This window comes from Sapajus apella, unplaced genomic scaffold (genome assembly GCF_009761245.1).
Source record: "Sapajus apella isolate SASKATOON/1434 unplaced genomic scaffold, GSC_monkey_1.0 scaffold4, whole genome shotgun sequence".
NCBI classification, from domain to species: Eukaryota; Metazoa; Chordata; class Mammalia; order Primates; family Cebidae; genus Sapajus; species Sapajus apella.
In genome coordinates this window covers 51,444,096-51,460,193 of record NW_022436944.1, presented here as the reverse complement: position 1 = coordinate 51,460,193, position 16,098 = coordinate 51,444,096, and the positions used below count along the sequence as shown (strand labels likewise).

Genomic DNA, 16,098 nt, shown 5'->3' with positions numbered 1-16,098 from the left:
GCGTCTCTCTCGTGCACTGGCTCTTTGATATTCTGAATCCGTAGGGTACACACAAAGCAGTGTTCCCCAGCATGCATTGCAACCTTTCCTTGCCCTGTCCTGGTCTTTGTCTATGTCAGGATACAGTGTACCTCTGCCAGTTCAGATTCTACTTCTTGCCCTGTTGTGCCCTGGATTGCCATATCTGGGTAATGTTGGGATAGAGGGAAGGGAGAGACAGAATTGAGGTATGGGAGGAATGGCAGGAACATTGTCCTGATTGCCTAGGCAAGCAGATCTCTCTTCTTTCCCCTAGTGTTTGTTTAAAGACAGGGTCTTAGTGTGTTGCCGAGGCAGGAGTGCAGCGGGGTGATCATGGCTTACTGCAGCCTCAAACTCCTGGGCTCATGTGATCTTCCCAGCTCAGCTTTCCAAGTAGCTGGGACTACAGGCATGTACCGCCATGCCTGGCTAGTTTGTTAATTTTTTGTTGATACAGGGTCTCACTATGTTGCCCAAACTTCTTTGTCTTTTAAAAGATTTCCTAACTGTTCTACAGGATGTTTACTGCTTGTGTAATAATTTTTTTTAAAATAGTACTCCTATATTTATGGAACAACTGCTTTGTGTTTTAGATCTGAATCCAATTTGAAGTTTTCTGAGGCAGGAATTGGTCAGCAGGAAAGGCAAGAGCTATCTGTCCATGTCTCTTAGAGCAGATTCTAGTGTCTTGAATCCGGGGTAGGTTTTCTTAGTGCAGCTCCATCTGCTTTATTATTTGTGGACATTTCTCTCAAGTTCTGGTGTTAGTGCATCTTTAGCCTTTGCTTTTAGTGTTATGAGTTTTTGCCTTTTGAAAACTGACATGAAGTGCTGCTATATGGATGCTTTTTTTGCCATTAAAAAAAATTAGAGTTATATACACATAACGTACAATGCACCCTCTTGATCATTTTTATTTGTACATCTCAGTAGTGCTACTTACATTCACATTGTTGTACAACCAGCCTCCAAAGCTCTTGTCATCTTGCAAAACTGGAGCTCAAACACTAACCCCATTCCCTCCCATCCACTCCCCAGCCCCTGGCAACCACCATTCTATTCGCTTTCTTTTGGCCATTTTAAAATTTTTTAATTTTTAGGAGGCTGTGATATGCACTCTTCTTAATGTTTTCTGTCTCTGATTTATTCAGCACATTCATACTGAGTGTGCAGTCTTTGCTAGACCATGTTTGAGGTTCTGGGGACACAGCTGTGAGCAAGGGCCGTATTGTTCTTGTCCTCAAGGAGCCGACATTCCAGCGAGGAAAGACAGTAGATAAGTAAATGACTGAGCTAATGAATTCAGTTAGTGCCAGGTCCGAACATGGCAAATGGTGGTATGACAGACAGTGCCTTTCGGGTACTATTTTGGCCAGGGAGGTCCCAGAAGGCCTCTCTGAGCAAGCGATATTTTAGCTGACTCCCGTATCTACACAAGAGACCTCCTCCCCGATGTAGAAGGACCAGAGGACCAGCCCTCTGGGAAGAAGGAACAGCATGCACAAACATTCTAACACTGTCTTGAACTTGGCTCATTTGAGAAATGGAAAAAATACTGATGTGACTTACGTATACTGAGCAACGGGGAGAACAGAACAAAATGAGGCTGGACAGGCCATAGAACAAAGCCAGGCAGCTTAGATTTTGTTCCAATTGCAATGAGAAGCCACTTGGGGCCTTTGTTAATTTATTTATTTTGAAGCAGGGTCTCACATTGTCACACAGGCTGGAGGACAGTGGTGCAATCATGGCTCACTGTAGCCTCGACCTCCTGGTCTCAATCAGTCCTACCTCTTTAGCCTCTCGAACAGCTGGGGCTATAGGTGCATGTCATCCTGCCCAGCTAATTTTTGTATTTTCCGTAGAGACAAGGTTTTGCCATGTTGCCCAGGCCAGTCTCACGCTCCTGGGCTCAAGCGACTCATCTGCCTTGCCCTTCCTAAGTGCTGGAATTACAGGTGTAAGCCACCGTGACTGGCCCACTTGAGGCTTTTAACAGCAGAGTTATGTGACCTAACACTTGACATGAAAAAATAAAGATTTTTGCATAAAAATACACTTGCGTTGGATAATACTGCACACAGCAACACACATGCCTATAAGCACCGCACAGACACAGCCTCTTCATCTGCCTCTGTCAACAAGATTCCCCTGGGAATACCTCAGGAAAGTTTGGAATACCTGTAGACTTTGCTTTGAGTAATTCTAAAGAAAGGGCTGACACATAGTATTGCTTTATGGATGGAGCATCTGAGACCCTGAAATGTTGAATTTTAGTCCATGAGTCTTTCTCTACTTTAGGCTGATTTTTCTTTATCATTTATTCTTGCTCTTAGACTTAGAACAGAATCTCCAGGGTGTCAGTCAGCTGAGCTTGAGACTTATCATTTTCTGTTACCTGTTTTGGAGAGGTTTCATATTGTCACCCAGACTGGAGTGCAGTGGCATGACTTCAGCTCACTGCAGCCCTGACCTCCTGGGCTCAATGGATCCTCCCACCCCAGCTTCCTGAGCAGCTGAGACTACTGGTTAATTTTTATATTTTTTGTAGATCTAGGGTTTTGCCTTTTTGCTTGGGTTGATCTCCAACTCCTAGGCTCAAGCGATCCTCCTTCCTCAGCCTCCCAAAGTGCTGGGATTACCGGCATGAGCCACTGTGCCCAACTGAGTCCTATTTATTCTAGTGGTAGAATTGCTATGGGGTAAAGAAATCCACCTCTGGTTACTCCTGTTTCTATTAGCAGGTGTTTAAAATATTCTATAATAATATATGACCTTTAAAAAATATATTAAAGTCTCCCCCGCCCCCCAGGAATTGGTGGAGGATTGAAAAAATGGTTTTTAGTTTGCCAGATTGGTATTTGTGAAAGTGTTTCTTGCTAGAATGGAATGAGTACCTGTGTCCTTGGTGATAGGGCTTCCTGACATCCGCCACACCAAGCCACATCTGAGGGTAGGGGTGGCATCGTGTGCTCACACTGCAGGCATCTTTTCTGAGCCATGGCCATTGTGTCACTTGGAATTCAAACCACATTTTGAGCAGCCTATTTTTGATAGACTGACTTTTTTTTTTTTTTTTTTTTGAGATGAAGTCTTGCTCTGTCACCAGGCTGGAGTGCAGTGGCATGATCTCGGCTCACTGCAACCTCTGCCTCCTGGATTCAAGCAATTCCCCTGCCTCAGCCTCCCAATTAAGTGGGATTACAGGTGTGCACCACTATGCCCAGCTAAATTTTTGTATTTTAGTAGAGATGGAATTCCACCATGTTGGCCAGGATGGTCTTGATCTCCTGACCTCATGATCCGCCCGCCTCAGCCTCCCAAATGCTGGGATTACAGGTGTGAGCCACTGGGCCCAGCAGAATCTGACTTTTTATTGTAAGTATTTAGAAATATTTTTAAAAGTTACCAACAAAAACAACAACAACAACAACAAAAAAAAAAAACAAAAAACACAAGAGAAATGCCCTTATTTGACTTTGGTAAATAGCAATTGTTTTTGTCCCCTGTTGGGAAGTGAAACAGCCTGTGATAATTCTGGGCTTGATATTATACAGAAACTAGCTCATAAACAGACGGTCAGAACCTGCTCTTGGTACTTCATTCATAATAAGCCCGCCGTGCCCTTTTCACTCCAGCCTGGATGACAGAGCGAGACTCTGTCTCAAAAATAAATAAATCACTCCCAAGTTCAACTCTTCCTACAGTGAGTACGAATATTTCATGAGCTATAAATGTTTAATTTGGAAAATACTTGGCATCATTCTAGGTCTTTATTTCAGAAAACATCCTGGGATGGCACGGGCCCAAGTCACATTCCACAGAGCAGCTGAAAAATGGGACACTTGGCTCTTTGCCATCAGCCAGTGCCAACATAACCTGGGCAATTTTACCAAACTCCACTGAAGATGAACAAACCTCACAGCCAGAGCCAGAGGTAAGCGTGCATTCCTCTCTGTGCGTTCATGGCCTGTGTTATCGCTTGTTCAGAAATAGAGTAATTATATTTGTAACTTGCTCATCTCTTTCTTTTAAGAGGAGACAAATTAAAAAAGGGAAGAATTGCCTGGAGAGACAAAATCAGCTATGTGCATGCCTGGCACCTCTCTCGTTCTTGTGTCTGGCAGCTGCTTTGGGTGAATTGTGATCCTATGAATGAAGACTCTCCTATTTTCATTGAAATGGGAGTCATTTTAACTTCAAGTGGGAGAAATTCTAACAGATCCATTAAAACGATGACTATTGACATGGTGGGAGCAGTTACAATATATCATGTCACTCCCCTGGATAATGGCTTCTTCGTGTGGTTCCTGCTGATACAAGCTCTTGCCTCACATGCTCGGCTTCTGCATGCTCCTGAGCCAGGCCAGGATCTGTGGGGCCATGGCCAAGACTCCTTTGGGGCACTGTGCCGCAGCCCAGGTTCAGGGCGCAGAGGCTATGCGCTGCCTCGCCAGGAGAAGCGGTCCTTGCAGATCCTGATGACCAGCCAGGCTCCAGCAGGCTGCATGGACTCTGTCATCTGCCCTCAGCTTGACTCTCCTAACTCTGCCTCTAAGTGGCAGCTGAAGGGTAGTCAAATGCAGTGTTTACTCGTGTCAATTTTATTTTGTGTCCTGAGTCCATTTCTGGTTTACTTTTTCTTTTGATGCACATGATACAGTCTTGACATAGTCTCTTGACCGGGGCGGAGGCCTCCTTTAACCACGAGTTAGAGGTTGTTCTTAATTTCAATTGAAATCGTTTTAGCCTGAAAATTGTAGAACACTCGCAAGATCTATTTGATAAGGTTGAAAGCCCCAAGGCAGCCTCTTTGATCAAATGGTCTTGGTTATCAATGGAAATTTTTCTCCAAGCAGCATAGGATTATATTCTTTGACAGTGATTTAGTAGCATAGCTCTTATAAAGTCAGATTAGCCTGCCTACAAATAATGTCATTGGCACCTTTAAGGGGTGTCAGCAGGGTCTGAAGTGAATAGTGGCTGTGGATTTTTGAAAGCCATTTACCCTGGAGGTACAAAGAGCTTCAGGGTCAAGAAACACTTGCAGCTGACGTGTAGGTGAATTAGAAGGTAAGTTGGCGACTGTGTAAGCAGTAGAGAAGTGAGTTATTAGAACTTTAGTAATCATTTTTTGGTTCCTTCCTTCTAGGAGCATTCTTGGGCAAAACCTAACTGGGGCTATCACGTAATTAACTTACTTATTAGGGCTTGTGCTATTTCTGACTTTGTAAATCCTCTTAGTGTTTTTCTGATAGGTGCTCCCTCTGACCCCAAGGTTTGAGGCCAGGTCTGTTGTTTTTACACAAAACTGTTGCCCACTTTGCCTTACCAGTCAGTAGCATTGGCAAAAATATAGTATATGATTGTCTGTAAGAAATAACTCATTCCTGGCTGAGCGTGGTGGCTCATGCCTGTAATCTCAGTACTTTTGGAGGCCGAGGCAGGCGGATCATGAGGTCAAGAGTTTGAGACCAGCCTACCCAACGTGGTGAAACCCTGTTTCTACTAAAGATACAAAAATTAGCCGGGTGTGGTAGCATACACCTGTAATCCCAGCTTCTCAGGAGGCTGAGGCAGGAGAATCACTTGAACCCGGGAGAAGGAGGTTGCAGTGAGCCAAGATTGTGCCATTGCACTCCAGCCTGGGTGACAGAGTTAGACTGTGTCTCAAAAATAAATAAATAAGTAACTCCCAAGTTCAACTTAGAAAAAATATATCCTGAAGAAGAAGAACTGGCCAGAGCTTTTTTCGTTAAGTTAGGGACAGTCATTAATTTCTAGTTGTCATTTTGCCCTTAATTGTTTGGAATTAAAATTAGAGCAAGATAAGATTTTGTTTGATCCCTTGTAGCAGTGAGAACTTTATGGGGCAGGTTGGTGTTTTGGTGGTTTTCAGAGACGGGCAAATTAGAATTCTTTTGCAAAGCCTCCCCTCATTTTTTCCAGTGAGTTCTCTGGCAGATGATTTTCAAAACCCAAACAGCTAGTATAGCTTGGACACTGTTTTTGTTCTTAGGCCATTGCGCTTTGTCACATTTTTTGTCTTAATAGTTAAAGAAATAGTGACATCCACACAATAGTTTTTCTTCAGAAAAAAAAAAATGTTGCTATTGCCTCCTTTCTGTACAACGTGGAGGAATAACGCTACATAGAATGAAGTGAAATTCGTAAAGGCCAAGAATGCCTTAGGAGCAGGTCCTTAATCCTTTTCATCTAGAGAATATAGTTAGTTGTGTGAGTGGTCATTGGGAAGGTAACTTTCAGAAGTGTGGTTATTGTGGTCCTTATTAGGGACACTATTAGTAGCATCCCTAATCCTACATTCGAAATCTGAAATGCCCTCAAATCCGAAACTTTTTTTTAGTTAAATTAACTATTGTCTTCTGGTTTAGTGTTTAGAGTATATCAGGTCTTTGGCGGGGTAAGCAGGATACCAAAGGTACCTGCCCTCTGCTGGTTCTGGCTTCCCATAAAATAACCTACATCTGAAACAAGAATGCATTTTGAAGCTTAGTCTGTTTAATTCCCAGCAGAATGAAGGCTCAAAGAGCAGTATGTATTTACTACATGAGTTAGAGAGCTGTGGTGGGCTCTGTTGTAAAATGTGGCTTAAAATCTTATTCTGCTGGGGCAAGAGCTAACTAAATGTGAAAATGAAATATTCTTCCATAATGAAATGAGGTAGGATCTTGGTTTTACCTATTAGTAGAACAATTTTTCAACTCTCCAGCACCATCTGAAATGTAAGGCTAGATGGAGAAAGGTTTCCAGCGTGCCGCTTCGTCATGCATTGCTTTAGGACAGGAAGGACTGTGACTGGAGTGGATACTGCGGACCAAGCTCTCTTGACGTTCTTTCCGCTTCCTTGGTTGGAGAGATTGGAAACCTAACAGCTGCATGTCCCAGACTTTCTTACAGTCTGATTCCTGAACACATAACAATGAGATGCATTTGTTGAGATTTGGAAGACCAAGTTCCTCCTGCTTGTGCTGCTGGCAGGCAGTGGCATGGAGGTCGGAGTGTTTAAAGGCAGTTGTGGTGGCCACGCTCATCGTTCTGGGCCTTAGTCTCACCTCCCTGGGCGTGGGAATCTGTTGCGACAACAGCAGCAGCTTCTTGGCCTCTGAATCACAGCCACCTACAATGTTGTGACCTTGAATTTAAAAGTCTAGGCTGGGTGCAGTGGCTCCCGCCTGTAATCCCAGCACTTTGGGAGGCCAAGGCAGGTGGATCACCTGAAGTCAGGAGTTCGAGACCAGCCTGACCAACATGGTGAAACGCCGTATCTACTAAAAATACAAAATTAGCCAGGTGTGGTGGCGCATGCCGATAATCCCAGGTACTTGGGAGGTTGCGGCCGGAGAATCACTTGAACCCAGGAGGCAGAAGTTGCAGTGAGCTGAGATCATGCCATTGTACCCCAGCCTAGGCAACAAGAGTGAAACTCTGTCTAAAAAAAAAAAAAAAAAAAAAAAAAAAAAATCTAAGGGGTTCCCGATGTCTGCTCCTCCAGTCTTCTTAATAGTTTTACAGGCAGCTAACTCCCATATCAAATTCCTTTCTGACTGCAACACCTGGAGTGGTTTCTGTTTTCTGCACTCCTGTGTCTGGTTGGGCTCTGGGCACAGGAGAGCCCAGGGCGATGAGGAGACCCATCCTGAATGACAGAGCTCACACGTGACCATGCACACCTACCTTCCAGAGGACATATCTGAGCGACAGAACCTTAACTGTTTTCTTAAAACTCAGGCTTATTGAGGCGTAATTCACAAACAACATAATTCACCATTTTGAAATGCAAGGTTCTTAGTTTTAACGAATCAAAGTAGTATCCCTAATCCTACATTTAAATAATCTAAAATGCCCTCAAATCCGAAACTTTTTAAAGGCTGACATGACACTCAAAGGAAATGCTCCTTGGAGTATTTTGGATTTCAGATTTTTGGATTTGGGATGCCCAAGTGGTATGTTGAAGAAAATCCATTGAAGAAAATTCAAAATCCAAAACATTTCTGCTTCCAGGCATTTCAGGTGAGGAATACACAACCTGTATAGAACAGTTCTGTTGCCCTGAATTCTCTCATGTCCCTTTATGGTCAAATCTGCCCCCAGCCCTTGGCAACCACTGATCTAGTATCTGTCCCTATAGTTTTGTCTTTCCCGGAATGTCATATAAATGCAGGATATAGCCTTTTGAGTAGGGCTTCTTTCACACAGCGTCATGCATTTGAGATTCATCCATGTTACGTGAATCATACTAACGCATTCCTTTTGCATGGAATAGTATCCGTGGGATCTGCAGTTTCTTTATCCATTCACTAGTTGAAGAGCATTTGGTAAACTTTAAAAACTTGCTTATGTTTTTTATGGGTAAGGTGGAAAGGGGGAGCAATGAAAAATAATGTTGTGTTAATTATTTGAGGTAAATATCTGGTGCCCAGATACCTGCCCCTGGCCTTAGGACAATCAGGACTGTCAGCCCTGCCCCTGGAGACCGTAAACAGAGGGTTTCTAAGCCTGTTCCTCAAGGGCAAACCATCAACTTCTGTCAACCCGTGTTGACTGTCCCAGTTAGCAGCTTTGCCTCGTTAGTTGTCTGGATTACAGTGGTAACAGTGCTATCAAGAGACCACATACCCTGTACCCCACAAATCTGGGAAGTATAGAAAAACTTATAGTATCTCTATGTGCTTGGTGCTGTATCAGCATATGAGTTAGCTAAGTGGACTTTGGTTAAAAAATTGCGTAATTGAATTTTCAAGTAAATCTGTCCTAATCTTCCCTTCCCAAAGGAAGAAAAATTGTTTTAAGAATAAAAGGAGGAGAGTGATATAAAAGATTTATCTGACTTCCGCATCAGGAATTTTCAGCGTCCTGGTTGAATCGTCATTTTGGCACTGAACTTTGGAACTACTTGACAACACATAAAGCTGTCAATTTGAAATCCTCTGATGTTCAGCTTGAAGGCTGGCCAGCACACACCCCTCAACACACTTTTATCATTTTTTAATTTTTCGTCCCCACGATACCTAAATGTATAGGAAGATGTTGGTTGAAGATGTATCAGGTGTGGGATGGTGGTAATTTTTAGAGATGAGCAAGGTTAATATGTTGTTTTGATCCTTCAAATAATTTTTTTAAAGTTTCAATCCTATAAGTTTTTTTGAAACATGTGGCACATATTTATTTGTGGTCAACAGTTTCAGGAGTGAGGCAGCTATTACTGGCTTATAGTGATTGAAAGTCACTTTACTGAATCCTGTGATAAGCTCACAGAGTTTAATTCCAAATGCTTGCAGCAGAGGAAATATCACTGATCAAGTTTAAAGTTTGTTACAAGTAAATTTTGTGGGTGATAGGATTATCCTTCCCCACTCCACTCCTCATCTCTCATCATCAAACAGACTACATCTCCTTCCAAGAAAATCTGTAGAATAGACTTTTTTTTTTTCCTTTGACTCATGATTGATTCACTAAATCTTAGAAAAGGCTTTAAAAGTCAAATGGCCGCTCCCCAAACTGGAGTGGTTGTTGAACTTGCCACGTGTCACACAACTTAGTTTGACACAAAATTGATACTAGACTTTGTTTCTCACAAGCCAGTGCTCTTTCCTTCATGCTACACCAGCTCCTGTACTGGGTAGGATTCCTTAAGATGCAGATAACAGCAAACCCTACAATTAATAGCTCAAACAGTAATAAATTTGAGCCTGGGCATGGTGGCTCATGCCTGTAGTCCCAGCATTTTAGGAGGTCAAAGCGGGAGGATCACTTGAGGCCAGGATTTCACGACCAACCTGGACAACACAGACCCTGTCTCTACAAAAAAATATAAAAATTAGCCAGGCTATGAGGGTACATGCCTACAGTCCCAGCTACTGGGGAGGCTGAAGTGGGAGGATTGCTTGAGCCTGGGAGGTTGAGGCTGCAGTGAGCTGTGATCACATCACTGCATTCAAACCTGGGTGACAGAGTGACATCCTATCTCAGAAAGAATAATAGTAATAAATTTTTGCACAAAAGAATTCTGGGAGTAGGTGGTTCCTGGTCTGGTGCACCAACTCATGATGGCCTCAAAGATACAAGTTTCTTCCATCCCTCCTTCTGTTTATCCTTGTGCTTGTTATTCCAGGGTGGTGGCATCATAGCTGTAGTCCCAAATATTGCATCCTCACAACATAACCTTTAGAAGGAAGGATGGGAGCTCTTCTGAAGACACTTTTCGAGGCCGGGCATGGTGGCTCACAACCATAATCCCAGCACTTGGGGAGGCCGAGGTGGGCAGATCACAAGGTCAGGAGATGGAGACCATCCTGGCCAACATGGTGAAATCCCGTCTCTACTAATAACACAAAAATTAGCTGGGTGTGATGGCCGGTGCCTGTGGTCCCAGCTACTCAGGAGGCTGAGGCAGGAGAATGGCTTGAACCCAGGAGGCTGGGGCAGGAGAATGGCTTGAACCCAGGAGGCAGAGGTTGTGGTGAGCCGAGATCACGCCACTCTACTGCACTCCAGCCTGGCAACAGAGTGAGATTCCATCTCAAAAAAAAAAAGAAAAAAAAGACACTTTTTATTTGGGAAGGGAAGCCCCTTAGTACACTCCCCTTATTATCTCATAGCCAGAGCTAGATCACACACCCACTCCAAGACCCATATCTGGTCACTGGTTTCACGAGTCACCCTCCCCAGCTGTGGAGTGTGCCTTACCTGAGATCAAAGGGACCTCAGATCCTAGAGAGACCAGAATTGGGTTTTTGTCAGCAAGGGAAAAGAGGGTATTGGCTTTTGGGTAGTAATAGATTGTGTCTTCTATACCCCTGATCTTCCCCAAGTAGGCTTTCTTCATGCAGCCCCACAAGGCTTTTCTAACTTGGCTGTTTCATCTCATAGACCTAATTCTTTGAGGGAAGACACCACGTGTGATTCTTCTCTGGAAACTCCAGAGTATTTAGGAAAGTACAGTGCACGTAGTAGATACTCCAAGTGTTGAATGAATGAATGTCAACGATGAGGTTTGTTGGCAGTGTCCGTGACCGCAGGCGTGCTTTCCCCCTTGTTCTCATTTCTGTTCTGTGCTCTTCCCTGTGGCTTCCGGGAGTTCCAGTAGAAGTAAGTTTAACCTGTTGAGTGGCATTTGACTTACATAGGCTGCTATGCTGAAAGATTCCACAATGGCCAGGGTCCTGGAGCTCTCCAGGCAGAAGATCCTTCTATTAATTGGTCTATTCCTCACCAGTGGCCTTGATCAGGTATCTAATAGGTGCTAAATGGTTGTAGTTATATGTGGAATTATTTTTCTGTATGAGAGGGTCCCTGCACATGGGATAGAATTCTGATGATAACCTTTTAGAAGGGCTGCCAAAGACATTCCATTTAGATCCTGACACTAAAGGAATGAGCAATGATTTGATCACCCAGATGTTTTTTTAATCTCTTCTGGCTGTTGTTGGTCTGGAGGGAAAGTAATTCATCCTTCAGGCAAATGTAGAAGATATGCCTCCTAGCCATCAGACCCTCAGGACTCACGAAAAATCAGAAACAGTCAGACGGTTCTTTTTATTTATTTTTTTGAGATGGAGTCTCGCTTTGTCGCCCAGACTGGAGTGCAGTGGTGCGATCTCGGCTCACTGCAGCCTCCACCTCCCGGGTTTGAGCAATTCTTCTGCCTCAGCCTCCTGAGTAGCTGGGACTACAGTCACGTACCACCACGCCTGGCTAATTTTTGTATTTTTAGTAGAGAGAGGGTCTCACCATATTGGTTGAACTCCTGACCTCGTGATCCGCCTGCCGCAGCCTCCCAGAGTGCTGGGATTACAAGTGTGAGCCACCGTTCCCAGCCCAGACTGTTGTTATGCTTAAAAATTTCCTGCTTCCTCATTCATTTGTTCTGTGTTCCGGTAGAGTAAGACGGTGATTATTCATCTATGCAATAATTTTATTCACTCAGCAGATATTAATTGAGCTCCTATTATACAGTGGGCATTGAATGGAGCCTTTCCTTAGTTTAGCAGATTTTCATAACCCAGTTTATTAGCTCTGTACATGTTTCATAATGTTATAATTGTTCTGTGTAACTGGAGATTAGAAGCAAGATTAGAACAGGTGCGAGCCACCTGTCTCTTAGCCAAGTGATGTTTCCAAGGTTAGTACCCTAAAACTGTGTAGGTCCTGGTGCTGTGTGGCTGTGGGTCTACCTGTGGCCTGCAGCAGTAGAGATGACCATGTGTGGGATGACATGGAATTTAAAGATGTGCTTCTGTGGTTCTCTGTTAGGCTATACTGCCTCCTATGGTTAGGAGCTGCTGTCTGCCTTGCAAAATAGCATCTTTTTGCTCTCTTTCTTCTGGTTCTTAGCAAGTCACAATGTAATCATCACACACAAACCTAAGCCCTGCACACATTTAAAAAAAACTTGTTGGACTTGGTTTCTGACAGTTTCATGAGCTCTCTGAGTGCAAGGCATGATAGTATATTTTTCTGTGTATTTTAGGGGATTAATTTCGGTTTATGCTTGTTTTTCAAGAAGTTTTTCTTTCCTCCATTGCTTTTCTCTTCGTCTCCTCCTTTTTGGTGGGCAACAATAAGGTTTTGCTTCTTGGCTGGGTGTTGCTTTTATTTTTCTTTTATTTATTTAAGATGGAGTCTTGCTCTGTTGCCCAGGCTGAAGTGCAGTGGTGCAATCTTGGCTCGCTGCAAACCTCCGCCTCCCAGGTTCAAGCGATTCTCCTGCCTCAGCCTCCCAAGTAGCTGAGATTACAGGCGTGTGCCACCACACTCGACTAATTTTTGTACTTTTAGTAGAGACGGGGTTTTGCCATTTTGGCCAGGCTGGTCTCAAACTCCTGACTTTGTGATCCACCCGCCTTGGCCTTGCAAAGTGTTGGGATTACAGGCGTGAGCCACCACGCCTGGCCGGGTGTTGCTTTTATAAGAGAGGAGAGGAGTGTAGTGGAAGGTCCCAAATCATGCCTTTCTGTGGCCAGTAGGATATGTGCTGGGGCTTTTAGTGGGGTTCGACACTGTACTGAGAGAGTCTTCGAGAACGGCCTTAGGAGTGTTCACCATGTTGCCTGCCTTCTCCCACCTCCCTGCCCGGCTGGTGAGGCTTTGTGACATCAACGCCTGCCAGAATGCTGGGGGGTAGCCACCTTGGATTTGCCAACTGTGAGCTGGAGACGTATGAAAAAACCCAGCACCAAGCGGTATAATCTCTCCTGTCCTGCGGCAGTACTCAAAGGATTGGGCGCTTTGAAACTGGTGAATGAAAAGGGCTTTAGGCACTGCAGTGTTTTGTCTGAATTTTCCGTCCTCCTTCCCCTTTTCTCTTTTCCATTCATTTCTGTTGCCACAAAGGAAAAAAGGCAGATCTGAACCAGAGGTGAAGAGTTGAAGAGATTGTAGCGATGGATGAAAAATTTTAGCATTTTGTTATTGGGGGTATTGAGCCTCACCCTCTAAACTGGCCCTAAATCTCACAGTTCCCCTCTGCTTCCTTCTCACTAGCCTAGTTCTATGAAATTATACCAGTATAAATGAGCTTTTCACCATCTGCCTGGCTTATATTTTTATTTGCCCAAGATGAATGACTACCCTGAAAGTGATTTATTTTCTAGTCCTGATGACGCTCACTTTCTGAAGATAGAAAGTCAACGCGCAGAGATTTATGATCTTGGGGAAAGAATGTTATGGAAGAAAAGAGTAAAATATTTCTCACATCTACTTTGGGCTTTGGCTGAGTGAATGGATGAGTTCTTGTATCCCTTTTGTATTTCGAATTGAGTTTTGTAGATGGCTTATGGCTCTGTGCTTTGCAGGGGCTTACTGTGTGCAAAATAATAATTGTAAATTTAAAAGTTTTTTTGGTAATGATGACGCATGTGAGCAACTAGGGAGACAGTAGAGAGAGAAAGACCGTGTGTGTGTGTGTGTGTGTGTGTGTGTGCGCGCGCGCGCGCGTGAGAAACAGAGCAAGTGAGTGAGCCATAGAACTGCCTGTAAGTCCTGGCAGTGTTTTTTAGTTCTTACGGATGTAGGGCTCAAATCGCTGTTCTGTAATACTTGACAGTACTGTACCAGCAGCTGTTTGGCTGTCCATCTGTCCCCAGGCATCCTGGGACCATGGCCTTCCTCACCCCTAAAGATACTGGAGCAGCCCGGGCCAGGACAGTGGAGTCCATCAGGTGCCCATGTAGCCGGGTGTCACGTGGTGCCCTGTTACCACTGTCCTTTCTCTCTCTCAGATGACAGTGTGTTCCCGTCTCTCCCAATCTCTGCCTGTTTCTCTGTCATTCACCATCCAAAGCCAGCTAGGCCTGCGCTGGACTGTCCTCATGTCACATAAGGTTCTCTCTGTTGGCCCTAGTGGTCCCATTAAATGACCACATTACTAAAAAGTATGACAAGAGTGGTGGACGTCCAGCCTTGCTAAGGAGAAGGAAACCGTAACTTTTTAGAAAATGAACTTAAATGCAGTTGAGAACAGTGTGTCAATCTTTCAAACCATGGGAATGCTCTTTAGATTGCTCCAAATCTCCGTTCACATTTTTCTTGATCATGTCATTAGAATTGCTTTTCTTGAAAAGAAAAGAAAAAAAGAAATATGTATAACTTTGTTATTTAAAAATTAATATTGTAAGAGGATCAAATCTTTATTTACAGCAAATATATTTAGCTCACATTATGAGTTTAATATAGCTTTGTAGTTTACTCTGGAAACCCCATGAATGATATTATCTTTTGGAAAATGTTTCAGATTCCAGATATCTTCTTTTTACTAGCTTATGTACTAAAATACAGAGCCAGCTTGTAGTTCTGACTTTAAATATCTATATATTTAGATATATATAGATATGATGTAATTCAAGGAGAAAACTACTCCTTTGAAGGATGTGAACTTTTCTTATAGTTGATTGATACTGATTTCATGTATTGAATTGAGAAAAGAAATGGAAGCAAGAGGGACTTACACTTAGGTTTACCTGCCTTTTAAAAATTCCGACCGGGTGTGGTGGCTCACGCCTGTAATCCCAGCACTTTGGGAGTCCGAGGCAGGCAGATCACGAGGTCAAGAGATTGAGACCATCCTGGCCAACATGGTGAAACCCCGTCTCTACTAAAAATACAAAAATTAGCTGGGTGTGGTGGCGCACGCCTGTAGGCCCAGCTACTTTGGAGGCTGAGGCAGGAAAATTGCTTGAACCCAGGAGGCAGAGGTTGCGGGGAGCCGAGATCGCGCCACTGCACTCCAGTCTGGCACCTGGCAACAGAGCGAGACTCTGTCTCAAAAAATAAATAAATTAATTAAAAATTCCATTATGATGAATTTGTAGTGCTAAAACCTTTATTTAGAATGAAATATTATGTAGAAATTCCCACAGTGGGAAAATCCTTGCCCATTTTAGATGCTGCTCTGCTGGATCAGTGGTTCTCAGAGATGAGTGGGGACTCTCCTGCCCTGCAGACATGAGGAGCAGGTGTTCGTGACGGTCACTGACTAGGGCTGATGAGAAGCCTTTATAAGCTAGAGTCCCTGCCTCACAAAAGCCAGCTTTTTGTTTCTATCATCTGAGAATACAAGTTCCTTGAAGAAGCAATCAGTTGTTTGGACATAAGATACAAAATCATAGTGAAAACAAGAGATTCTGTTTTTGATAATTTGCTGTTAAGTGAGTTAAAAATTTCCAAGTCCCAGGGTTGTTTTGGGGAGGTGCCCTTTAAATTATTGCATTTCTAGGTTGGTGAGGATGAAGTCAATAAGCTTTTTTCACTTCAGCATTTTGGTCTCTGTAAGCTGTTTCATGATGGGGGATGGGATTGGCATGATGCCTCTCTGGAGCCCCAGCTGTGGAGTCTGACAAAGCACTTTGAACCCAAGCTCCTTCAGTTATTCCCTGTAAGAATGTAAGCACGTGCATGATTAATGGTTGTAATAATGGTGTTTCCTAATGGAAATGCTGTGAACACTATATGAGATCCTGTATCTCCAGTGTCCAGCCCAATGCCTGGCACTCAATAGTAAGTCCTTATTAGAATTGTTCTTTGGCCGACCTAGCTTATCTTTATTTGTAGATATGA

General features: G+C 43.6%; 1 protein-coding gene and 1 long non-coding RNA gene across 4 annotated transcripts in view; one reads left to right on the top strand and one right to left on the bottom strand.

The window, feature by feature from the left end:
- Window positions 1-16,098, top strand: part of OSBPL10 (oxysterol binding protein like 10) — a 336,422-nt gene that overhangs the window by 258,830 nt on the left and 61,494 nt on the right. For all 3 annotated transcript variants that reach the window (XM_032268463.1, XM_032268472.1, XM_032268480.1), the window contains one exon: window positions 3,804-3,958. In XM_032268463.1, coding sequence (XP_032124354.1) covers window positions 3,804-3,958 — 155 coding nt within the window. The remainder of the gene's footprint in view (window positions 1-3,803; window positions 3,959-16,098) is intronic.
- LOC116543139 lies at window positions 5,191-14,932 on the bottom strand. Its single transcript, XR_004265486.1, has 3 exons — window positions 14,919-14,932; window positions 7,624-7,631; window positions 5,191-5,272 (listed from the first exon to the last, which is right to left on the bottom strand). It is a non-coding gene; the product is annotated as an uncharacterized LOC116543139 (long non-coding RNA).